The 26,323-nt window shown below is 37.1% G+C and overlaps 1 protein-coding gene and 1 pseudogene across 2 annotated transcripts in view; one reads left to right on the top strand and one right to left on the bottom strand.

Moving 5' to 3' along the window:
• Positions 1–25,840, bottom strand: part of GPSM2 (G protein signaling modulator 2) — a 49,023-nt gene extending 23,183 nt beyond the window's left edge. The window contains exons 1-4 of one of the 2 annotated variants that reach the window (XM_019730541.3): positions 25,561–25,840; positions 7,969–8,273; positions 522–743; positions 37–172 (exon numbers count right to left, since the gene is read on the bottom strand). In XM_019730541.3, the coding sequence (XP_019586100.3) occupies positions 37–172; positions 522–743; positions 7,969–8,024 (414 nt within the window). In that variant the 5' untranslated portion in view covers positions 8,025–8,273; positions 25,561–25,840. Of the gene's footprint in view, positions 1–36; positions 173–521; positions 744–7,968; positions 8,274–20,295; positions 20,345–25,560 lie in introns of both variants that reach the window. The other variant, XM_019730544.3, reaches the window with a different exon arrangement.
• LOC109446781 (phosphatidylinositol N-acetylglucosaminyltransferase subunit C-like) lies at positions 17,446–18,722 on the top strand (annotated as a pseudogene).
• Positions 25,841–26,323: the final 483 nt, after the last annotated feature.

The following is a 26,323-nucleotide window of genomic DNA, read 5'->3' as shown; positions in this document are numbered from 1 at the left end:
GAACATCTGGCCTACTATCTGATGTTTCCTTATTACCTTGTCATTAAGCTCTCTAGAAATGCCTAGGTGTCGCTGACAACAAACTATTGCTTCATCAAAATTTCCAAGAACTTTTAAGGTGTTGCCCAGATTACCACTAGCTTTGGCTTCCCCCAACTGGTCTCCAATAGTCCTGGAAGAAAAAAAACAAGTGGTGTTAAAAATATAATGAGACCAGAGTACAGTTTTCCCTACTGGACAACTGACATGTTTAAGAAGGAACCATTAGCCTTGAAACCTACTTTTAAAAAAAATTAAAAGTTACATTTCTGTATTTAAATTTAATTAATTTTAATTAATTAAACTCTAGGGTCATTTCACTACTATTCATTCATTTAATTAAACTCTGCTCAGCCTAAAGATTTTAAAATGCAAAGCTATTAAATTAGAACTCACTAAATGTGTTAGTTTTTTAAATTGAATACAAATATTTAAAAACTGACAGTTAATTTAAAGAATGTTAAAAAGCTTAAATTAATTACCTTGCAAGAGTTAAATCGTGATGATGATATTCTAATGCTTTAGCATAATCATGCAAATAGAAATAAGCATTGCCCAGCTGGCTGTAAATAGCACTAAGTGTTTTTAGGTCTTCAGTTCCAACTTGAACTGCAGCTTCAAAGAATGACACACCAGCACGGCAGTCTCCTGATTTACACAGACGTTCCCCTTCCAAGGCCAGTTCTAGGCAAGAAGCTTCCATTCTATAAAATTATATAGGACAGACATTTACAACATTACATTATAATTGCACCACAGTGTTTTTAACTTCCAGTAATGTAATTTAAATATGGACTGTGGCTACCCTGGCTCAGAACAGCTGCCTCTATAATTGAAGTATATACAAGTATACGTTACTGATAAAACAGTAAACCATTATTTATAGCAAGAGCTAATTTGTCTAATCAGATGTTTCTTGAGTTTCAGAGGTCTTTCATAGACAATAGCTAAATATCTCTATATGGAGACCATTTTAATTGGCTCACCCAGAGCAATCCCCTTTACCAATGAGAACCTAAAATAGTGTTTCCTAAACGGCTGAGTTGTGGCAGACTTACTGGATTTCCTGAGAGTTTGGGGAGAAAGGTGAAGTCCTATCATTTAATACTCTTCTCTATCCAGGTATCCAGGTAATTTATCACCTGTCTATGAATCCATCCTACCATCCATCTCTCTCTCTCTCTTTCTCATAGACAGACAGACACACACACAGACATACACACAGACTCTCTCTCTCTCTGTGTTTCTCACACTCTCCTTCCTTTTCTTACCACCACACGATCACCTGTACCTTAGAAAAATAAAGGAACAAAATATCTTGATCTACAAGGCACACTTCCATATGAGAACTAAGTGTCAAGAAACTACGATAGAAAGCAATGACTTCAAGATTTACAGAAATTCTAATTTCCAAAGTCTGTCACAGAATTCTAAACGCCAGAATTAAGTTACTGTAAATATATCTAGGGAGAAAAAGCACCAATCCTTTGGGTTCTAACCTTAAACTTTAATAGGTGCCCTTCACCAAAGTTGCTATTGTGTTTCTTCGACATTTTCGTGACTTCTGCCATGTCTACGTACCACCTAATCATTCACTTAAATGTGCTTCTATAATTTGGCACACATCAAAAAAGTCTAGCTTCATCCAAAGCAGTATCTGTGAAACTGTGAATTTGATGCGATACTTTAATTTTCTAATGCACATTAAAACAAATATGCATTAAAATAAAAGGCAAATAAAATCCCCTTATGTACCACCAGTGGTATGCCTATCACCCTTTGGAAACCTCTGCTTTAGCTCATTAAACATTTTCATTTTCAGAGCAGCACTAAATTACTCCTTACTAGAATTAGCTTTGAGCAAACTCTAACAAAGCAGTGGTTCTTAATCCTGGCTGCACAACAGCAGTTTATATGGAGTGCTTTTTAAAACTCTCAATGCTGGGTTCCACTCTCTGGGGGTGAGGTCTGGCCCTCAGTATTTTTTAAAAGCCCCCAGGTAATTCCAATGTATAAGCCAAGGTTGAGAATCACTACTTCAACAGGAAATGTGAATTAAACAACCATCTACTCAGCCTAAATTCATTTAAATATGATTATACTTTTATATTTCTAGTAGGTTAACATGTTTCTTCAGGTGCTGTTTTTCAGCCTATAAAACTTCAAGGTTCCTTAGAGCCATACATTAAAATGAATAAATCTGAAGAAGCTAAAAGAAAAGTCTGGACTAAGGTTAACAGAGCGAATTACAAAAGCTCAAAGCCAACTTCTGGATCAGAATAGTAGATTTATGTAGTCATCTCTGACAGGTAATTTTTAAGTTTTATATCCAGGTGTCTTTTTTATAATTCAAGTGATTTCGCCAAAGGCTACTGTTTGTTCAGTTAGAGTAGTGATTTCACCCTCACTTTATGGATCGAGGCTAAATAATGCAAGTAAACTCTATTTAACATTTTGCTTCAACATTAGACTAAGTTAATTAGATATAGGAGGGAAGATCTAAAGCACATGGAAAAGTCAGTTAAATCAGAAACCTTAAATTGTTATATTTATATTTCTTTATGTCACTTCAAATTTAAAAAGTCAGTTTTTGTTTTTCACAAGTGAAAATTGTCCACTAGAACTATATTTTTGAAACTGAAAGATTTCATAAAAGAAAAAAATTAGAGTATTTTTGTTTAAGGATTTTATGAGGTTACTGGTATAGTATTCTGTGTATGGCGAGAAATGAGTCAGCAAAAGATTAATATATAAAAGTGTGATTTTATTAAAGGGTTCTTTTGCTAGATGAGGTACCTTAACTAGTTGTCTTTGTCTAAATACTGAAACCATTGAATATCTAAGAATTATCATAGGGAAAAAATTGGAAAAGGTATTTTTACATATAAAATCATTTTTTCTATTAAAAATTTTAAATTTAATCATGATTCCAATTACGTAAAAAAATTACATACTGAGCCATTTCACTGCTAGGAAATATACACATAATAGCTATATGTATACAAATTTAAAAAGATATATATAAAAGGATGTTAGCAGCAGCAAAAGGACCACAAACAACTTAAATGTCCATTGATAGAATATTGGTTAAAAAAATTACATGCCACCATACAAGGGAATATCAGTGATGGCACATGATTTCACTGAAGGGAGGGAGAGAAATGGTCACACAGAGCAGCACCATCACTTCAGGGCCAGGAAATTAGGGATTAGGTAGGACTAGCTTCATGTGTAAGACACATGAAAAATGGAAGTTGACAAGTGTTTGTCTATGTCCATACAGAACAGAGAAGTGTCTTCTTCAAATAAATATCTTCACCACAAATATTTGACCTTCGGGATTTAAACTTATACAACATTATACTGGAACTATCAATCCAAATGACGTTGCATCTAACAAAATTTGGCTAGAGGCTGAATGGTGTCATACGCGCTACAAATTTTTAAAAGGCATTTTATATCATTCTCATTAACAGTGATGGCAAACGCTATACAGCTGCCCTTGAAGTCCATGAGGTGAGACTGCCCTACAGGAAAAAATACCTTAGAAAAATTATTTCAGTAAGTGATGCTTGAAATAAAGTCCCAAACTCTCTACTTTATGATTAATTCTGAGATAGATTATGACTTGGGTATATTTTATTAAAAAGAAGTCAATCTTCTGGCAAAATCTCTGACCCCTCAATCAAATATGTCTGCAAAATAGTCAAGGCAGGTTGGTTTATAAATTTTTTAGAAGATCATTAAATAGTAACAGAGAAAGTAATTTCATATCCTCTCTGTGTCTATGAGAGAATAGAATTACTTCATTTGTTTACCAGCTGGTTTGAAAACAAAGAACATACCCAGAACAGAAGACAAACCAGGGAAATTCCTCTTCATTAAAATACAGCCCACATAAAAAGTTTCTTTTATTCTTCTAAATGGCCTATCTAGTTGTATAATCAAAAAAAGTACGTTTCTAACAACTATAAATAATTACATTACTACTATCCTTGACCGAAATGTTTTCATTTTTGCTAATTGACTGACTATCATGGCTGTAATTCCTCATTTTCTGCAAACCCTTTTTTTTTTAACTTTTTATATTTTCTTATTAATTTTAACTTTTCTTCCACACTAGATTTGTTTTCTTTACCTCAATTTTGGTTTGTGTTCACAATGAAGGTTAGGTGGCCTAGGAAATTGACCACCCCCTCCAGGGTGCCATTGCACCCTGGTGCCTCACTAGTTACACAAGTACCAAGTGACTGCATCCAGTACCGCAGCTGGACAAAAACAAGAACCAGTTTCATCCAGTTAGGCTGATCGCTATGACTGGGACTGGCCCTTTAGCTAATTATAATGTCATTATAATCTCATTTACATTGCGGTTATTACGACTCCCATCATGCATCTGATGCCATGACAGTTCCAGAGGAACCAAATAAGGAAGAAAAGGTGGGGAAACGGAGGGTCCTGCCCAGTGCGGGGAGATGAATGAATCACATCAATGGGACATCACCAATTCCCACCAGGGAGGGATAAAAACCTCCGATCGTGAATTCCTCGGGGAGACTCGTTCTCTGAGTTTGCTTACACTTTCAAGCGTGTACTTTATTTTCAATCAATCACTTTTGCTTTCCTGCATCTGTCTCACTGTTGAATTCTTTCTTCTGCAGAGTCAAGAACCCAGTCACCGCTGCTCCGGGTTGAGTCCTCTCGTGGGCAACCCCGTGAGCCTCCGTGACAACAGTATATCAATGAGCAAAAGGGGATTAAAACCTTGATGCTACATCATTTTAAAAGACTTAATACTGATTACGTACAAATCGGACTCTCCCTTCAAATGCTTACACACTATTTAAGAATAAATGATGGGACTCAAGATTCAAAACCAGACTGCTCTGCATCTTCTGCATGCGGCTTACTGTCTCCTGTGGCTGTCAAATATCCTTCACAGACTGTAGCGCCACCTTCTGCGTGTTCTCATTGGGCATCGACCTTTTCCATTACCAGTCCTAGCCCCATAAACAATTTTCATCCATTCAATTTCCCTCATATATCTAGTTATTCTAGTGTCCTTTGTTATATGGAAAGCAGAAGAAAATTATCTTGATTTAAACTTAAATAGTGATTGGTAACTTAATTTTAAAAGTGATTTTATCCTATATTAAATTTAATTCTCAAAATACACTCTACGAAGAATTCAACACTCAAATTGTATTCCTTTACAACCTATGTGCAATAGTCTAATTTTTACAATATTAAAAAGTATTAAAATGTTGATTATTCATAGTAACAAGTACGAACAAGAAAATTTCTCAAAGAAATACAAAACTAGAGAAACCAGTATAACAAACCTGATATATTCATCTTTCAACATCAACAATTACCAATACCTGATATATCATCAATGTTTCATCTCTACTTCCATCCTCACTCTCCAACCCCATTCTTTTGAAGGACACTCTAGAAAGCATATGATTTCATTTCTAAATATTTTAGTATGTATCTCTAAAAGGAGTCATTTTCAAAAAATATATCATAATACTGTTATCATACCTAAAAAGATTAAATTACTTAAACTAAATCAGATACTTTTTTCAAGTTTAGAAACTAATTCCATTTTACTATCAATCTCCATTTCTCTCTACCTTCACCATTATGTTGCAAAATCTGTCACAAAGCATTCTGATTCTCGCTCAGGAGGTGCCTTAGCGTCCAAAGAATTATTACATTTAAAACTTGCAAACTCTTTGTGCCACAGAAGCTCCGCGGGATAGATGAGACCCTCCACAATGAAAGATGGATAAAAGATTACATGCTAAGTGTTAATTACAGCAGAATAACAACTTACACTAGGCCGACTCCTACCACAAGGGATAGAAACTATTATCTGCAATTACACAACAATGCACAGAATGCTGATTGTAGAGCGCTGATGAAGCCCGAGATTTATTTCGTACATTCTTACTAAAAATAAAAAGAGTTATAAGTTTCTTTTAGTGAAGTCCTATGCCAGTGTATAACCACATCTGACCTGTGGGGTATCATGGGAAAAGGACAAATCTAAGACCTTGCTACAGGCAGAAGTACAATCCACTCATCCGTCCCTACTGCTCTGACAGTATAAGTAAGTACACCACTCTTGAAAACATTTAGCACGGCAGATAAACATCTTATTAGGTTCATCTTATGGTTGTATCCAATGAAGGTCAACGGACATTCCATCCAATGTGGACTCTGAGCCAGACAACGTGCTAGGCATCGTGGCTGCCCCAAGGGAGCTAACGGTCACAGAAGGGAGTGGCCAGGGAGGAGGGCACAAACATAAATGGATTTTAATATGGTGGGTGCTAAGAAAGCTATGCCCAGGATGTTATGTGAGCACAGGGGGGGCATACAGCCAAACTACGGCATTTAGAAATGGTTTCCAGGGGGAGGTAATTCAAGCTGAACCTTAGATATTGAGTAGAATTAGCAAAACAAAGAAAGTGGGACGGGCATTGCAGTCATAGGATGTAGCAGGAGCAAAGGCACTGTAACCCGGAAAACAGGGCCTGTACAGGGAACCAGAGCTCAAGGCGAAAGGTGAGGACGGGAAGCAACGATGGAGGGACAGGCAAAGGCCAGACAATGGAAACTCCTGTGCACTGCTAAGCTTGGCTCTGCCCGACAGAGGGGCCAGCAGCCACCACAGGGATGAAGCAGAGGTTGAATGGTTAAATGGTTAGCTCTGTGTATTTAGACTGAGCCGTCTAGTGGCAAATTAAAAAGATGAATTCCAGGAGAATAAGAATGGAGAATGGAGTCTACAGGGAAGCCGATGGAGGCCTGAACTATGGGGGGGGGGGTGGGTAGATGAATCCAAGCACCATTTCGGAGGTAAAACTGGCAAGGCTTCACGCGGGAAACAGAGTGAGAAGGTTAGAAGGTACGTAAGTTTCTGGAACCATGCCCAAAAAGGTAGACTGAGGGCATTTCATATATTACAAGCTCATTTTAATTATGCTGAATGTCTTCCAATTTTTCACTTGAAACTTTTTTATATTTAATAAAAATGCACTCACCTGACCTATATAAACTTCCTTGGCACCATGCCCTAAGATGAACCACCTGCTCCAAAGGACAGTGAGTCTCACTATTTCCTAAACATGTTAGGACATCTAAGATTTAAATACCTTCACTCATTAGAGATTTCAAATATTCATTGCTGTAAGTTCTCATGTTTATTATTAACTTGTAAGAATTTTGATAAGAATTAGTATCTAATCACCTTACTAAAAATTACATTTCTTCCATTCTAATATTTATATTTGTGTTTCATTTAGGAATTAGGGCAATGACCAGAACTTCCAGAATGTGTTAAATAATAATGAGCAGATATCCTTGCTTTGTATGAGAAATATCATTAATATTTTATCAGTAACTATTAAACTGGCTATTAGTTTATCATGTTTAGAAAATACCCCCCCACTCCAATATTAATACCCATTTTTTCTCCCAATTTTTTAAAAAGCTCACACAGAAAGATTACCACTTACAAATTATACCACAAAAATTAGGTCATTCAGCTGACGACATTACAAAAATCCATCCTTTACCCCCAAAGATTTAGAAGTAGATTTCAATTTTATATTTGCACTATATAAAGTTACAAAATGAAAGGTAACTATTCATAAACTCTTCCCAGAACAGTAATAAACAAAGTATAGTACGTAATTGGTCTCTACTACCATTTTCCTAAAGAAATGATATAAAAACTTAGAACTACCACAACAAAAAGAAAATCTTGTTTATAGGAGACACTAACTACGGCTGGTGTATTTTGAATATTTTCAAGTTTAAATCTGAAATGATCAGAGTTAAATGATCATGTAAATACAGAGTTAAATACATGTTTAAATAAGGATTAAAAATCACCCACTAAGAAAGCATCAGTCTTACCTGTAACGAACATGAAAAGAATGGTCTTCCCTCATGCTTATCAAATTTTCCTCCATCGAGTCATATTATAAGCTGAGTATAATATGAAATTACTTTATTTTGTGCCAGTCCAGTTCTTTACAATGTAGAATTGTTGCAGAACATTGTCCGGTTAGTACATTAATGAGTTGGTGTTAATACATCCTAAGCTCCTGCTTCTTCTTTATTAATAATGAAAGGAGGTCAATGTCAGACAGCTTAAAGGTTCAAAATGTGTCCCAAATCCTGGCATCTCTGGCCCTTTCAGCAGCACTTCAGCAACATTTCTGCAAAAGGAATACAAGATGCTTTGCTTGAAGTCCTATTTTCAAAGAATAACCTAAAGTAACCCAAAGCTGCACACAATCACACAGCTAAATCCAGAATGCTGTCATGTCAATCACAGGAGAAAAACAGCAAAGGGCTTAGCTGTCACCATGAAGCTTCTAAGTAAGGATGTGAATATATGAGATTTGTTTGAGACCTACACTTAAGTTTAATTTTTTAAATTGGTTTGAAATACAATAATTTTATGTAATATTTTCTATTATAAACAAATGCAAAATATGTATATTAGTATCTAAAAACAAAATTATGACACTCTAAGCTTTTGAAAACTGCTAACAAGTAAAGTGAAAAGTCAATAATTATTTGAACAAGTCGATTTTAAACTCTATATATTCATTTCTTCCAAGAAGATATTCGTGCTGGTAATTAGGTCAGACTTGTATTCATTTGCTCTCAAAGTATATTCTATTTAAATTCTTTCAGGTCTTTAAAATGTTTTTCTTAATACTTAATTGATACAAAATAAATTTAGAAAATATATGTATGGTAGAATGACAACAAATATTTATATAAAACCACCCAGGTTTAAGATAAAAAAACATGATCACTGCCTTTGAAGTCTGCTGGGTGCGTGCCTCACCCTAACCCATAACCGTTCTTTCCCCTCTAAGGTGATCTCTAAACTGAATTTTGCTCATTATTCCCTTGTCTTTGTAACTTTGCCTCAAATATCTGTATAGGCCTAAATAATTTATCGTTTAGTTTTGTATGGTTTTATGCTCCACATTATGTTTCTGAGATTTATCTCACTTACTGTAACACATAGCTACAGTCTGCATATTTTTATTGCTGTATCATATTCCATTGAATACCAAATGTATTTCTCATTCTGTTGTTCATGTGCATTTGGATTGCAGTGTTTTGAATTTTTATTTTTTGGCTACTATCGAAAGTATTTGCTGTGAACACTGAAATTAATAACTCAATGTACTTGGTTAAACAGAACAGAAGATAAGCTAAAGAGAGAATGAGTGAACTATAAGAATATGTGAAGAAATAATGCAGACATACACAAACAGAAAAAGAGATGAAAAATACTAAAGAGCAGTTCAGAGAAAAGGAAGACAAAATGAGAGGCTCTAACACAGGTCTAATTTGAGTACTAGAAGGAAAAACAAAGAGGAGTAAAGGCAAAATCTTCAGTAATAAAAGACTGACAATTTTTCGGAATTGCAGACATGAATTAGCAGATTGAAGAAGCACACAAAATCTAATTAGGATAAATAAAAATGAATCCATTCCCATATCTGTATGTCATAAAGAAACTACAGATCATCGGATATAACCTTTAAGGTAACAGTTGAGAGAGACAAAGTAAGCTTAAGATATGTGTGTGTAAATAAATTAATAGACACTATTAATAAATATATAAATTAATAGATACGATGATGAAGTCCTGAAATTTCAGTGTTATAAATAACCCTACAGGTCACTTAGTCCAACATTTTACCCAGGAAGGAAACCCTACAGGTCACTTGGTCCAACATTTAGTCCAGGAAGGTCAGAAAGCAGCTAATCCTAATTTTGAATTGTCCTTTTAGGAAATTGTTACATACTTGAGCAATCTTGCCATTTATACCCATTTCTTCCTTTTGCTGCCATCCAGTAACGCTCAATTCCTCTTTCACATAACATCCTTTTAAGTATTGCAGCTATAACATGAACTAGACTCTAAATAATATACACCCACTGCTTTGTTAATTAAGCAGTTAGAGCGAGGTTAGTAGGACACAGAATAGTAAGAAGGTGGAAAGGATCACCCTTGGGAATACTGACAAGCTTCCTAGAGGAAACGAGGTTTTCATATTAATAACCAGTTTGGCACATAAGAAACACAAAATAGTATTTCTCTTATCCCTTCTCATGGCCAACAAAGAAGCATTATCTTAAGAAAGTATCTTAGAAAGGATGAAAAGATAGGTAGCATCTATTAATTCAACAAATCTCTTTGCCTTTTGTTCAGAATTCCATTGTTCCTTTTTTTCCCTTAATATAAAACACTATTACAGAGAATTAGTGTAGATATTCATAATAATAGCTCCAATTTGCATCTAGGCTACACAACAGCTAAACTGTCAACCAAACTGTCTTCCACTAGCCACTTTGAGGTTTAGGCTGTTAATTATAAAATGGAGCAAAAGGTGAAATATTAGAATTAATTTAAATTATAATTAAATCATAATTTAAATGAAATATATTTTCATCCATGAGATCACAATGAAATCCCAAATTTTACTAACCATTTAAAAATAGATTAACTTCATAATTATTAAAATGTACATATGTGGTCAAATTAATAAACATATATAAATGGACTTGCAAAATACCTTAGTTCAGTCAAGTTGCAGGATACAGAATCAATATACAGAAATATGTTGTTTCTATACACCAATAACAAACGATCATAAGAAATTAAGAAAACAATCCCATTTATAATTGCATCAAAAAGTATAAAATACTTAGGTATAAATTTAACCAGAGATGAAATACCTGTACTTTGAAAGCAATATACAGATTCAATGCAATCCCTATCAAAATGTGAATGGCATTTTTCACAGAACTAGAATAATGCTAAAAGTTAGACGGAACCACAACAGACCCCCAAATAGCCAAACAAATCTTGAGAAAGAAGAACAAAGTTGGAGGCATCATGATATCAAATACCAAACTATATTTACTATAGGCTATAGTAACCAAAACAGCATGGTACCGGCATAGAAACAGACACATAGATCAATGAAACAGAACACAGAACCCAGAAATAAACACACACCTATATGATCAATTAATCTATGAGGAGGTCAGAATATACAGTGGGGCAAAAACAATAGATAAATCTCAGATAAAAAAGTCTCTTCAATAAATGGTGTTGGGAAAACTGGACAGATACATGCAAAAGAATGAGAGTGACTGCTTTCCTACACCACATACGAGGTATGATCAAAAACAACAGTGAATGTTTAAATTAAAAAGTATTTATTACAGTAAAAGATACATTGCCATTAATCCCCCTCAAAATACTCCCCCTCACTTTGAACACACTTATCCCATCATTCTTGCCACTTTCTGAAGCAGTTACGGAAGTTTTCTTTCATGTCTTTAGTTGTGCTGTGGCGGCTGCCTCGATGTCCTGAATCAATTCAAAACATTTACCTTTCATGGTCATTTTGACTTTGAGCAAGAGCCAGAAGTTGCACGGTGCCAGCTCCAGTAAATAAGGTGGATGAGAACATACCGTAATGTTTTTATTTGACAGAAATTGCCATTCCAGAAGTGATGTGTAACACACAGCGTTGTCATGATGGAGGATGAAGACACTCAATGAAACAGGACTTCCAGAACTGCTTCAGAAAGTGGCAAGCACGATGGGATAAGTGTATTTGAAGCGAGGGGGAGTATTTTGAGGGGGATTAATGATAATGTGTCTTTTACTGTAATAAATTCTTTTTATTTAAACACTCACCATATCTTCTGATCACACCTCATACAAGAATAAACTTAAACTGGATTAAAGACTTAAATGTAAGACCCGAAGTCATAAAATTCCTAGAGAAAAACATAGGCAGTAAACTCGCTTACATTGCTCTTAGTAATATTTTTTTCTGATGTATCTTCTCAGGCAAGGGAAACAAAAGAAAAATAAACAAATGAAACTACATCAAACTAAAAAGTTTTCATACAGCAAAGGAAACTATCAATACAAGAAAAAGACAACCTACTGAATGAGAGAAGATATTTGCCAATGATATTTTTGATAAGGGGTTAATATCCAAAATATATAAAGAAGTCAGACAATTTAATACCAAAAACAACAACAATAAAACCCCAAAACAATCCAATTACAAAATGGGCAGAGGACCTGAATAGACATTTCTCCTAGGAGGACATAATAGATGGACAATAGACATATGAAAAGATGCTCAACATTATTAATCATCAGGGAAATGCAAATTAAAACCACAATGAGATATCATCTCACACCTGTCAGAATGGCCATCATCAATAAATCAACAAATAACAAATGTTGGCGAGGATGTGGAGAAAAAGGAACCCTCATACACTCTTAACAGGATTGTAAATTAGTGCACCCACTATAGAAAACAGTATAGAGATTCCTCAAAAAATTAAAAATAGAGCTGCCATAGGATCCAGCAAATCTACTTCTGGGTATTTATTTAGAGAAAAAAACAAAACAAAACACTAATTTGAAAAGATATATGTACCCCTATGCTCATTGCAGCATTCCTACTAACAGCCAAAATATGAAAGCAACCTAGATGTCCATTAATAGATGAATGGATAAAGATGTGGTATACACATACACACACACACAAACACACACACAACAGAGGGTGCCAAAAAAATGTATACACATTTTAAAAAGGAAAATACTGTATTAAAATTGTAAAAATATATACGGATAACAAAAGATTAATACACGTTATGTGTATACATTTTTTGGCACCCTGGTATATACATACAATGGAATATTATTCAGCAATAAAAAAGAATGAAGTCTTGGCATTTGCAACAACATGGATGGAACTAGAGGGTATGATGCTAAATGAAATAAGTCAGACAGAGAAACACAAATACTCCATGATCTCATATATGTGGAATCTAAAAAAACAAAATAAATGAAAAAAACAAAACAGAAACAGACACAGAGAACAAGCTGATGACTGCCAAAGAAAGAGGGGGTGGGAAGATGGCAATAAAAAAATAAAAATAATTTTTTAAAAGACTGCATAGAGAACCATTTTTAAAATAATTAAAACAAGCAAGAAGACAGAGAAAATGCTATTCACCATTTTACTAAGGACAATTTATAATATGGTTTTACTATTCTTAAAAGAAGAGTATCCTCAAAAAAGTCACTCTTACATTACCATCTCCATAACAAGGCAGCAGTTCTTATCTTACAATTATTTACTGAACAAACAAGCAATTCTCTTTTATTTTATTTTTTATTGGGGAACAGTATGATTTTCCAGGACCCATCAGCTCCAAGTGAAGTTGTCGTTTTCAATCTAGTTGTGGAGAGCGCAGCTCACTGGCCCATGTGGGAATCAAACCGGTGACCTTGGTGTTAAGAGCACTGCGCTCTAACCAACTGAGCCAACCAGCTGCCCAAACAAGCAATTCTATTTTTTATTTTTTTTTAAGATTTTATTGGGGGAGGGGAACAGGACTTTATTAGGGAACAGTGTGTACTTCCAGGACTTTTTTTCCAAGTCAAGTTGTTGTCCTTTCAATTTTAGTTGTGGAGGGTGCCATTCAGCTTCAAGTTGTTGTGCTTTCAGTCTTAGTTGTGGAGGGTGCAGCTCAGCTCCAGGTCCAGTTGCCTGTTGCTAGTTGCAGGGGTGCAGCCCACCATCCCTTGCAGGAGTCGAACCGGCAACCTTGAGGTTGACAGGATGCGCTCCAACCAACTGAGCCATCCTGGAGCTCAGCAGCAGCTCAGCTCAAGGTGCCGTGTTCAATCTCAGTTCCAGAGGGCGGAGCCCACCATCCCTTGAGGGACTCGAGGAATTGAACTGGCAACCTCCAAACAAGCAATTCTTGATTCAATGATTCATGTTACAGAACTCTCTCACCAATTTAGTAACACTGTGTTCCTTCATGCTCCAAACTATATGGAGTTAATAAACCCACTTCATATTTAACACATTTTGTATCTTGCTAGTGTAACACTAATAAAATTTGCAACACATATATTACAAATTGTTCATTAGGGTAAGAAAATTTAATGACATGATCAGGAAATGGAATGGAAATTATAGGTTTGAAAAACTATTAAGTCACCAAGTTTAGCCTCCAACCTCCATTAAGACTTGTAACTAGTAATTTGCAAAGGACACATATGTCCTTAATAGCATCTCCAAGGTTTTAAAAAACAATGCTCCAAAACCTCACTGCTAACAAAACGTAGCTCACAGAATCTTTTGCTCTGACCATAGAAAAATAAAGAGAAAGCAATAATTTCTTTCCATATCCTAGAAACTGACAGAAGCATACAGAAAGATGAACTAAGTACATAACTCTGATTGCCTCATGTTTAATTACCTGATTAGGAAGTCAAAAAGGCAGACTCCCATTATAAGTGAAATTTATGCATACTGTCCAACGTATGCAATCAGATGAAACAAATCTTAGCCCAGCTTTACTCCACTGGCAGTAAAAGTATTTACAAACTAGGTTTTAGGGAAAAATAGGGGATGGACAGATACATATATGTCTTTTGATCTTCTATCAATTTATCTAAACTACTCCACACTGCAACTCAAATGCCAATAACTTTTGGTCTTATTCTTTCACTTACGTATCTCAATAAACTGGTAACACCCTTCGGGCAATAAATATAACTTACTTGTCTTGCCTCCATGTTAGATAATCAAAATTCTTCAAACTTCTCATCCTAATAATTCCCTCTAAGGTACAATACTCAAATTCTCCAAATCCCTTTCAGTTGTAATGTTTCAAGTCAGATTCAGTCAGAGATTCCTTTATCAATGTGAGTAGGGATAAATATTGAGGAAGAATCAAGAATGTATTTAACATGAAGTTCTTTTATATTAGAATTCATAATACAGGTTATAGTAACAAATACACATCATAGTAATAATGGGGGTAATAAAACATGATGCCAAAATAACCACCCTCCACCTCAAAATAAACTCAAGTAACTACCCTAGGTAAACTGGTTATTTTCTGTCAAATTATGCACCTGTAAGTAGACAGTAATTTACTTTAAACTGACTAACTATGGCTTACACCGAATTCAAACTTCTATATCTAATTACATTTTATCTGAAAGATATAGTGGGAAAGACATAAATAAATAAAAACCAAAAATCAAAAAAATGGAATAAAAAAATAAACAAGAAAAAAGTGGAAAAAAGATGGCAAATATAAGGAACAATACAAATCAAGAGTAAGAAGGTAAAATTAGGAAGTTTATGTAAAAGAATATAAGAAAAAGCAAAGGACATAGTAAACAGAGTCCAACAGACAAATTTTAAAACTTGATTTTAGCATGGCAGGAGATGAAGAGCCAATTAAAATCAAGAAAAATTATTTTGACATCAGAATACAGGTCTAATGTACAGGAAATTAGTGCCTAAAGCAAGGGAAGACAAGTTCAAAAATGGCTGGGTATTTCACTCCGCAATTTGGGTACGAGTACCTAGAAAAAAATGAAAACAATGCCCATTGACTAGATGAGAGAGACAAAGGTCAAGCAGCAACAATGTTTACAAGATTTCCATTTGATCACAGACAAGAAAAAACTAAAGGAGTTCATCACCACTAAACCACTATTACAAGAAATATTAAAGGGACTTTTTAAAGAAGAAATGATCAAAATGTTAAGAAAATTAAGAGAGAAAAAAATTCTCACTGACAAAGGCCAACAGTAAAAGCAATGGATCAACCAACTATAATGCTAGTACAAAGGTTAAAAGGAAAAAATAGGAAAATCATGTGTAATTATTATACAACAATAAATTAAGGGGTAAACACACAAACACGCACAAAGAGGTAAAAAATAATGACAAACTATAAACATGGAGGGGGTTGAATAAAAATTATAGTGATTTTAGAATGTACCGCATTTCCTGGAAAATAAGATCTAACTGGAAAATAAGCCCTAGCATGATTTTTCAGGATGCCCGTCATATAAAATAAGCCCTAATGTGTTCTTTGGAGCAAAAATATAAGACCTGGTCTTATTTTGGGGGAAATACGGTAGGGCTTATTTTATATGACGAGCATCCTGAAAAATCATGCTAGGGCTTATTTTCCAGTTAGATCTTATTTTCGGGGAAACACAGTATTGAAACTTAAGCAACCATCAACTTAAAATAGACTGCTATAAAAACAGCTTGGTATATATGAAGCACATGGTAACCACAAACCAAAAATCTACAAAAGATATACAAGAAAGAGGGAGAAAGGAATCCAAACACAGCACTGTAGAAAGTCAACATACAAGAGAAGAGAGCAGGAGAATAGCAAAGAACAGAGAAGAACTACAAAAACAATTAGAAAACAATAAAATGGCAATAACTACATTTTTACCAATAATTACTTTAAGTGTAAATGTACGAAATGCTCCAATCAAAAGACAGAGTGGCTGAGTGTATAAAACAAGACCCGTACATACAGTGCCTGCAAGAGACCCACTCCAGATGGAAATACACGCACAGACTAAAAGTAAAGGGATGGAAAGATATTTCATGCAAATGGAAACACAAATCGGAGTAGCAATATTTGTATCAGACAGCTGGAGTAGCAATACTTATATCAGACAAAACAGACTTTAAAACAAGGACTGTAACAAGAGACAAAGAGGGCATTTCATAATGATAAAGGGATCAATTCAATGAGAAGATATAATTCTCATAATAAACACCTACTTACCTAATGAAGGAGCACCTAAATATATAAAGCAAATATTGGAGGACATAAAGGAAGAGAGCAACAGTAATACAGTAATACTAGGGGACTTTAACACCCAATTAACATCAATGGCTAGATCATCCAGACAGAAAATCAACAAGGAAACAGTCAGTGGCCTTAAATGACACAGATCAGATGGCCTTAATTTTTAGGACTTTTAAAAAATATTTTTAAGACATTTCACCCAAAAGTAGCAGAATATACATTCTTTTCAAGTGCACATGGAACATATTCCAAAATAGACCACATGTTAGGCCACAAAACAAGTCTCAATAAATTTAAGGAGACTGAAATCATGTCAAGCATCTTCTCTGACCACAATGATCTGAAACTAGAAATCAATTACAAGACACTGAAAAAGGCAGAAACACATAGAGGCTAAATAACACGCTACTAAACAATGAAGGGTAAAAACAAAATCAAGGACGAAATCAAACGATACTGTGAGACAACTGAAAATGAAAACACAATGACCAAAATCAATAGAACACAACCAAAGCAATTCTAAGAAGGAAATTTATAGTAGTATAAGCCTACCTCAAGAAACAACAAAAATCTCAAGTAAACAATCTAAATTTATAACTATAAGAACTAGAAAAGGAAGAACAAAGTCCAAAGTGAGTAGAAAAAAGGAAATAATAAAGAGCAGAAATAAACAGAGTCTAAATTAACAACAGAAAAGACTAATGAGCCCCCAGCACCGGGGATGGGGAAGAATGCAGAAGGCTGCCCTGTCACAGCTGTGCCCTTACAAACTGGCAGGCAGGACCTTGGCTGTGTTGTCCGACCTCAGAGAAGAAACTCATAGACTGCAGGCCTAGCCTATAGGTTGCTGCCTTTGAAAACAAAGGAAAGCTGGCACAGTTATCAATCAGAACACAGCATGGAATAACCAGAGAGGTCTTATTTCAGAACTCTATACAGAAGGCGAACCACGTGGACTTCTGCACAGGAAACGGAAGTGGCTTGAGTTCCAGGGGAAGGACAATGTGTGTCCAACCTAGAACTAACATGCAGATCAGGTGGCAGAAGGACTTGTCTGAGCGAGAGCTCTCTCCCAACAACTCCATGGACCGGCGGTTCCTGGAAGAGCTCGGGAGAAACATCTAGGCCCCCAGCACTGGTCCTGGGCTGTGGTGTTTGAGTCCATTGGGGCCGTGCAGCAGCAGTGCAGTGTTTGTGTTTCTGTGGCCATCTGGCGATATAGGGATGAGGGTCTTCTGGCGTCCCACTGGCTTTTTGGGACGGACCTGGCTTCTTCTCTGGTTGGCTGTATTTTGCTTCATCTTATCGATGGAGGTGAAGGACAAGGTGAAGGACGGAGGAAGCGCGGGCAGACGTGAGGAGCGCACTGGTCTTCATTACGATCGCCGATCCTGAAGACTCACCTGCTAGAGTCTGTCAGCACCGACACCATCTACGCCATGTCCGTCTTCATGCCGTTAGGCCACCTGGTCTTCTTCGATTACAGCGCCAATGCGGCCACTGTGTCCAGCACTCTGTCCTTGAACATGGCCATCTGTGCGTCTGTCTGCCTCGCCCCACGCCTGCCCCGGTCCCTGCACGCCTTCATCATGGTGACGTGTGCCATCCAAATTTTTGCTGTGGCCCACGCTGCAGAAGAAACTGAAGGCGCACACTCCCTGCAGCTACGCGGGAGTCACACTGCTCTTTGCATTGTCGGCCCTGGGAGGCCTGCTGTCCATCAGCTTGGTGGGCGCCCTCCTCTTTGCCCTTCTGCTGGTATCCATCTCCTGTCTCTGCCCTTTCTACCTCATTAGCCTGCAGCTTTTTAAAGAAAACATTCATCGGCCTTGGGATGTGTCTGAGATCAAAGACTTGTCCAGGTTCCTCAGCTAAGTTAGGACCCCCCCTTCCATTAGAAAGGAAAGCTAATAGACTAGCCTCCCAACTAGATTAACATCTGAAGGCAGAGTTCCATCCTGGATGCTGCAGGCTGATGTGGGTGGGAAAACATAGATCAAAGGAAAAAGTTAACCAAAGGCTTGGGTGGTGAAGGTGCTACTCTATTGTTGCTTGGCCAATGAAAAAGCTTTCTGCGGCCCTCCGGGATGACCGCCTCCCATTTATTAGTCACTGTGACAAAGGAAGTGATGTGGTTTCTATATATTAAACAATGTATCCATTAAAAAAAAAAAAAAAAAAAAAGACTAATGAAACCAAGAGCTGGCTCTTTGAAAACATAAACAAAATTGACAAATCTTTAGCCAGATTCATCAAGAAAAAGGGAGAGCCCAAATAAATAAAATAAAAAATAAGAGACATGACAACCAACACAAACAAAAATACAAAGAATTATAAGAAAATACTACAGGCAATTATATATCAACAAATTGGACAACTTGGAAGCAATGGATAAATTCCTAGAAACATACAATTTTCCAAGACTGAATCAGGAAAAAAACAGAAAAATCTGAAAAGACTGATAACTACTAATGAAAAAGAAACAGTAATCAAAAAACTCCGAACAAAAGTCCTGGACCAGGGGCGGACGGGTGGCTCAGTTGGTTAGAGCGCGAGCTCTGGGCAACAGGGCTGCTGGTTCGATTCCCGCATGGGCCAGAGAGCTGTGCACTCTGCAACTAGAATGAAGCCAATGAGCTGCTGCTGAGTTCCCGGAAGGCCAGATGGCTCAGTTGGTTGGAGCGCATCCTCTCAACCACAAGGTTGCCAGTTCAACTCCCGCAAAGGATGGTGGGCTGCGCCCCCTGCAACTAACAACGGTAACTGGACCTGGACCTGAACTGTGCCCTCCACAACTATGACTGAAAGGACAACAACTTGACTTAGAAAATATCCTGGAAGTACACACTGTTTCCCAATGAAGTCCTGTTCCCCTTCCCCAATTAAAAAAAAAAAATCTTAACAATATACTGCCAAATTAAAGAGAAATTGCAATAGGAGAAACAAATTAAAGCAAAGCATAACAGTCCTGATTCTTTATTCAACATATTCAATCTGTAAACCAATAATATAATCAAACAGTTGCATAATACTGTGAACTAAAGATAACGCAAGATTATGTGTGTGTGTATACCTGTCTATCTTGCTGAACATGATTTTAGTGTTAACTGGTAATTGTCTTACATATCAAATGTAAATTAAAACCTCAAAGTAATAAACAATCATAGTACTCAGTTCACAGATCATTCTATCCTCTGTCATTTTGCAGATAGGAGAATTTACTAGCTTATGGTGTAAAAACTATTGCTAAAGTTTTCTTTGAGCAAATATATAATCCTAAAGTATGTATTTCAATTAAGTTTAAATCTTAATTTTTTTTTTCTAATCTTTAAGATTACAGCAATCAATGTTAGTCCATGAGATGTTAGGCCAAGTTAGTTTAGATGTTATGCCTAGGGTAACTAACGGTGTCACTGCTAATTAAACACACATTTTATTACAATCTTTTTCTAGTAAACTTAGATTACTAGATTAGAATGGTTAGATTCCAAATAAATCTATATTTTAGAGGCGTACCACCAGTCGGAAGGATTCCCAAGTGTATATGAAATTCTCATGGGTCATTCTGAAAGATATCAAATACATGCAACGTAAAGGCACTATTAATTTCAAACTCATTTTTATTCTTGGCAGATTAAAATAAATCAGGTCCAGAGCTGTGGACATGTAAAATGCAAAACAATGAATGTAACTGTTTCATAGTATAATCCAAAAACAATTTCAGTAATATATGAATTCCTTTTCATGCTTTCAAATGTTTATACCTAAAAACTCACCATTCTAAACAACTAAACTATAGCAGTCCTCCTTATCGGAGGTTTTGCTTTCTGTAGTTTCAGTTAACCTGAGGTCCACGACGGTATGAAAATATTAAATGGAAAATTCCAGAAATAAACAATTCATAAGTTTTAAAATTCATGCAGTTCTGGGTAGAGTAATGAAATGTTGGGCCAACCTGCTCCATCCGGCCAAGGGTGTGAATCATCCCCTTAATTCAGCATATGCTTCCCACCTCTTAAGTCACTTAGCAACCGCCTCTGTTATCAGATTGACAGCAATAGCTGCGTTCAAGTGACTCTTATTTTACTTAAGAATGGCCCCAAAGTGCAAGCATTAGTGATGCTAGCAATTCAGATATGCCAAAGAGAAGCTTTAAAGTGCTTCTTTTAAGTGAAAAGGGATGTTCATATAGGAAAACACATATTATATACAAGGTTCAGTACCATCCATGGTTTCAGGCATCCACTGGGGGTCTTGGAACATATCCTCCACGAATAAGGCGGGGGGCAATGTATACGTAAAACTTCCTTTTTTGGTGAGAAATATTTATATTTTTATCCATCACATAAAGCTAAAAGGACACCAAAGAATTATGCTCCCTGGATAACCAAAACACTAATAAAAGCCATATAGGAAATTTCAATTAGATAAATACTAAAACAAAATGTAACCCAGAAGACAGAGATTTGAATGCTTCAAGCCTTCATCTTAGGATTGTTACTAAACAGTGAGAAAGGGCAAGTGTGTAAGTATCTGTATGAGAAATGCTGAATATTTGTAGTTCACAGTAGTTTCCCAACAGCTCTACACAAACACTGTAGATACAATGACTGCATGAGCAGCCTTAGTGTCTTAGGGTTTGGCAGCCCGTGATAAGTCAGGAAGGAGCTGAATATAGAATGCTTTTCTGGGGGTGGTAAACTAGAAAGGGGCTCTATTTTTCAAATTATACATTGAGTTCATCTGAATCAATCATTAAAACTGCTGTTTTGCAATTATTGTCTTCAGTGATCATATGTGTAATTCAATCGAGGATGAAGCAGCTGCTTAAAAATTTCAAGGACAAAAGAAAGATTATTTTTATGTAAAATCCCTAATCTTGGTTACCTTTTTCCCTGGGAAGCAGCTATTGAATCAAAAGTCCTGCTCCAACAAAATTACTTATTTACATTTGAGAATATAAATATGCTCAACTAAAGGAAAAAGGTCTTATGTATGTTTATTAGATATATTATGTATCACTTTTATCCCTATTAGTTGGTTTTATTCCTCATCAAACTGAAGCCCAGAATTTACAAATACATAAATGTTAATTTTCCCTCCTATAAAGCAATTTTAAATAGAGATGGCCCTTCCAATCCGTAAGTAAAATTAATAACCTTTTGAAGGTTTCGATTAGACATTTGCATAAGAAAAATAATTTCTAGTTAAGTAAACACAAAATTCTGAATACATAGACATACTACATATATCAAGGTGACAGAAGGACACATACACACAAAAAAGACATTCTAAATTTTAACCAACCCCAATTATACTTTTAATGCTTCCCAAACGACTACTCAGGTTATAAGACCAGGAGATCACAAGAAAACACTGACCATTCACACTAAGCCCAATTTCTTTAAAAACAATAACAATAATAGTCCTAAATATGTATTCGTCTTTGCCCTTTCTGGTCTGTAATTGTTTGTTAATAAATGTAAGTATTCATATTTGTTTGTTTTTATCTTTTTAGGGACTATACAAATTATTGGACCAACATGATGCAATTAATAGGTGCTCAAAGAAGTAAATTCAAAATATAGTCTTATGAAAATATTACTATGCCAAAAAAAAGAGAAATACTTATTAGAAAACAATAGAGAAATACTTATTAGGAAACAATGAGAAAAACTGGTTACCAACTCACCAGAGAATATGACCCACAGCCATTTATGACTACCAATGTTGATCAGCCATCAGCTTAAATCAATTAATTCATATATGAAAAACTCAACAGTGAAGTAGAAAAGAAGTGATCCTTTCTACTGAGCATTGTTCTTGAGTTAGTAAATGACAATAAATCAATTCTCGTAACAAGACTTTTAAACGGCAAAATTGCTTTCAAATACATTTTTAAACAGAAATAAATTCCAAATGCAAAAGGATTATAAATGCCTAAAAACGATCCCTAGAGAGTTTGAATTTTGAATTCTTCATGAGAAAATATAACTGTCTTCTTCCAAAAGTTATTATTATTCTGTGGAAAAATAATTCTATTCAATTCAATAATGTTACTAGATGATATAAGAAGAATAATTCTAGGTGAAAAAAAAAGGGCCAACAAAAGTTTTTTGGAAGCAAGGAAATCTGTATTGCACCTTGAAATAAGTAGACCTTATTAGGCAAATGAAGGCAATGACTCGAGCAAAAGAAGCTGGGAACGCACAGAATGTGTGCCAGGACTGGGTTAAGTAAGAATAGAGAAAGACAAGTCTAAGAAGGTACTATACTATGGGGGACTCTGAATCTGTATGTCGCTGAAGCACATATTTGGCCTTGTATTTACGTAATGGAGAACCTTGTAATTTTTTCAACAAAGGAATAGCAAAGTTGGATCTGTGTCAGGAAAATAAACTGGCAGCAACAGACAGGACAGGGAGACAGAAGATACTGCAAAAACTTCAAAAGCAACTAGAGTTGACAAGAAGCTTTCTCTCCATCTCGTAACACCGAGCAAATTGCTTTGCACTTAACAAACTTTTTTGAGTTCTTGCCTGGGAAGAACAAAGCTATGAAGCAGCAAAGAATTCTATAATGTTGAGAAAACCGTACTTGAGTACATTGCTCCTCCGCAGTAAAGAGTACATTCATATTCATGTAAATAACTCAGGAAAGTTTTACTCTTTTTTACTGTTCCTATAAAGATGAATAAAAAGGATATTGAAATTGTTATGTGCCTTATAAGGTACTGAAAGGAAGACAGTTGTCCTAAAATAAAGACTGAAATATTTCTTTGTAATTAACAACAAAACACAAAACCTACACAAAAGCATCTTAAAAGTAGGATTATGTCCCTCCAAATGGAATCCAGAGACCTGGAGGAGATTCAAACAAACGCATAGAAGCAATACAGCACGTGCTTTGGGAACAGGCCCTGGTTTGAATACCAGCACAGTGACTTACCCTGTTTCCCTGAAAATAAGACCTAGCCAGACAATCAGCTCTAATGCGTCTTTTGGAGCAAAAATATAAGACCCGGTCTTATATAAGAGCCGATATTATGTTACGTTATGTTAGATTATATTATTATATTATGTTAAAGACCCGGTTTTATACTATAGTAAAATGAGACTGGGTCTTATATTAATTTTTGCTCCAAAAGACGCATTAGAGCTGATTCTCCAGTTAGGTCTTATTTTCGGGGAAACATGGTATTAGTTATATGATCTTGAGCTAGTTAAACTCTCTGAGTTGGTCTGGGCATAATGAACAATGTTGTGATGATTTATAAAGCACCTAACCCAGTGCTTGGCTCTGGTACTTAACAAAAGTACTCCACAAATTATAGTAGCAATAATGATAATAGCTACTGTTATTGTTATAAAAAAGAACATCTTAATTAGAATAAATTTAGAATAATCTAAATCTATGTTAGGTTTTCAATTTTTAATTCCAGAGAACTAATTACAAAATTCTATCTTTAGGGTAAATCTCAGAAATACTTTATGCTTAAGAACAAGGCCATTTTAAAAGCACTATATCCTATCTTTGTTGTAATTAGCCTAGTACCAAGTCTGAGATTTATATAAAAATATAATATTTGTAACACTGAATGTCTGATTTAAGAACAATTGCTTATCTAGCCAAAGAAGATTTGGGGGAAATGCCTCTACAACTTCACACAATGTTTTACTTTGTATCTGCTCCACTCCTTATTCTATAAATAGCAGCCAGAGAAAGCTTGCTAGAACGTATCCTTGTAAGGTGTAAAGAAGAGTAGGTAGGAGACTGTCCCTCACCCCAGCCCCACTCTCCTCACACACACTGGTGTCACCAGCAGTGATCCTCCCTTCTTCATGTTGCTCACTCACTTCCAAACAATCAACCAAAGCTGCTTCTCCAATAGTGACAACCCCAGCAAGAGCGGTATTTATCAGAGGTGATCACGTTGGTTATTATCAGGCCGGAAATCTTCCTTGCACCCTTCTACAGTGGCCGCTTGAAAACTCAGCTCAGTTGCTGTGTTACTTCCCGCACACACCACTAGAGACTCCACGACAAGCCGACAGAAAGGAAAGCCAAGAACCTACTTCATTTAATTCTACGCTAGGGTTAAATTATGCATTAAGGCAAATACAATTTCCATCCTTACTCGTTTTCTTTGAGTTCCAATGATACTACTTAAAAGGATCTAATTGGTGACTGATTCTCCACTTTTTACTAGTCGAAGATTCTCTACAGCTTTTAGGAAAAGGCTTTCGTAACATTCGATGCTTACTGAAACTTTTCTGCAGCGACTATCAATTTCTGTGGCAAATCGACAGGTTGGTGCCCAAAAGGTCCTGAATTTAAAGGTGGGAAACGCAGGTGCTTAACCAAACCAGGAACTGCCGGGTAGAGAGAGTCAACTCACGACTACAGGTGGATGCAATCAGCCTCGGATTTAATTCCACGGAGTTTCGGGTGTTTAGTCAACCGTTTGTTACACTGCGAATACGTGAAAAGTCACTGGGTCCTTATTACACTTTTTAGCGAACGAAGCTCTTAAGCTTCACTCGCATTTAAAAACCTCCAACAAGAAAGCAGCTGAGTGTCGAGCTGCTCCTCACCCCGAGTTTCTGGTTTCTCCACGCCGCGCACCCGCCGCGCGGGTCCCCGCCGACCACCGCGGCCTCCTCCCTCCCGGAACAAAGGCGGTGGCCTCAGACCCTGAGCACAGGACGCGCCCCCCTCACGCACACACACTCCCTGTCACCTCCCTCCGCGGGGAGCCCTCAAACGCCCCTCAGAACTCACCTCCCGCGGGTCGGCGAGTCCAGAGAGCGCGGTGGACGCGGCGAAGCTGCGGCCGCCTCGGGCGACTGGAAGGTGGCGGCGTCCCCACCCCCCGGCGGGTCTGCGCGCCGCGGGCGCCTGGCCAGGCAGGGGCACCGCAGGAGGCAGGCGCGCGCCCCCCGCCCCCACTCCCGGCTGGTTACTTGAGCCAGAGCTCCCAGGTCCCTCCTCCGCTGCCCCGTTGTCCCACCGCCACCCAAGGGTCCCGCAGCACCGCCCTCTCGCTCCCGCTCCCCTCCTCTGCGCCTGCGCTGCAGCGCCGGTAGCTCCCATTCAAACCGACAACGCCCCGCGTCTTTCGGACCCACCAATGGCCTGCGCGGGGGGCGGGGCGGGGCGGGGCGGGCCGTCCTGGGGGGCGGGGCACTGCGTGTCAGTCTGAGCGGGGTCTGGGGGTGCTCGGTGTTGCGCTCCTCCTGGACCTCTCCTCGACCACCGAATTGAAGTTGCTTTCCTGCCCTCTTGTTTCTTCCTCAGACACTAACGGGCGGAGCGATAAATATCGTCCAGAAAAAGTGCTTCAGCGAGGGACTAGCCTAGACCCTTTTAAAAGACGGGAGCCCCAAACGCGTGCCTCCTGCGCTTAAGGCTCGTCCGGGCCTAGAGAATGAATATCCCCAGCGGCATTTGCGGGTTGTCTAAGAAAAAGAGGGCTCTGTGAAAGGAACAGAGGGACCGTGTGAAAGTGAACAAGGCAGCCTCAGTTCTGGAGGCTCTGTCACAA

This window comes from Rhinolophus sinicus, chromosome 7 (assembly GCF_057876585.1).
Source record: "Rhinolophus sinicus isolate RSI-liver-muscle chromosome 7, RSI-T2T, whole genome shotgun sequence".
In the NCBI taxonomy this organism is placed as follows: Eukaryota; Metazoa; Chordata; class Mammalia; order Chiroptera; family Rhinolophidae; genus Rhinolophus; species Rhinolophus sinicus.
Note: the sequence above shows the minus strand (reverse complement) of the source record. Positions and strands in the feature narration are given on the sequence as shown.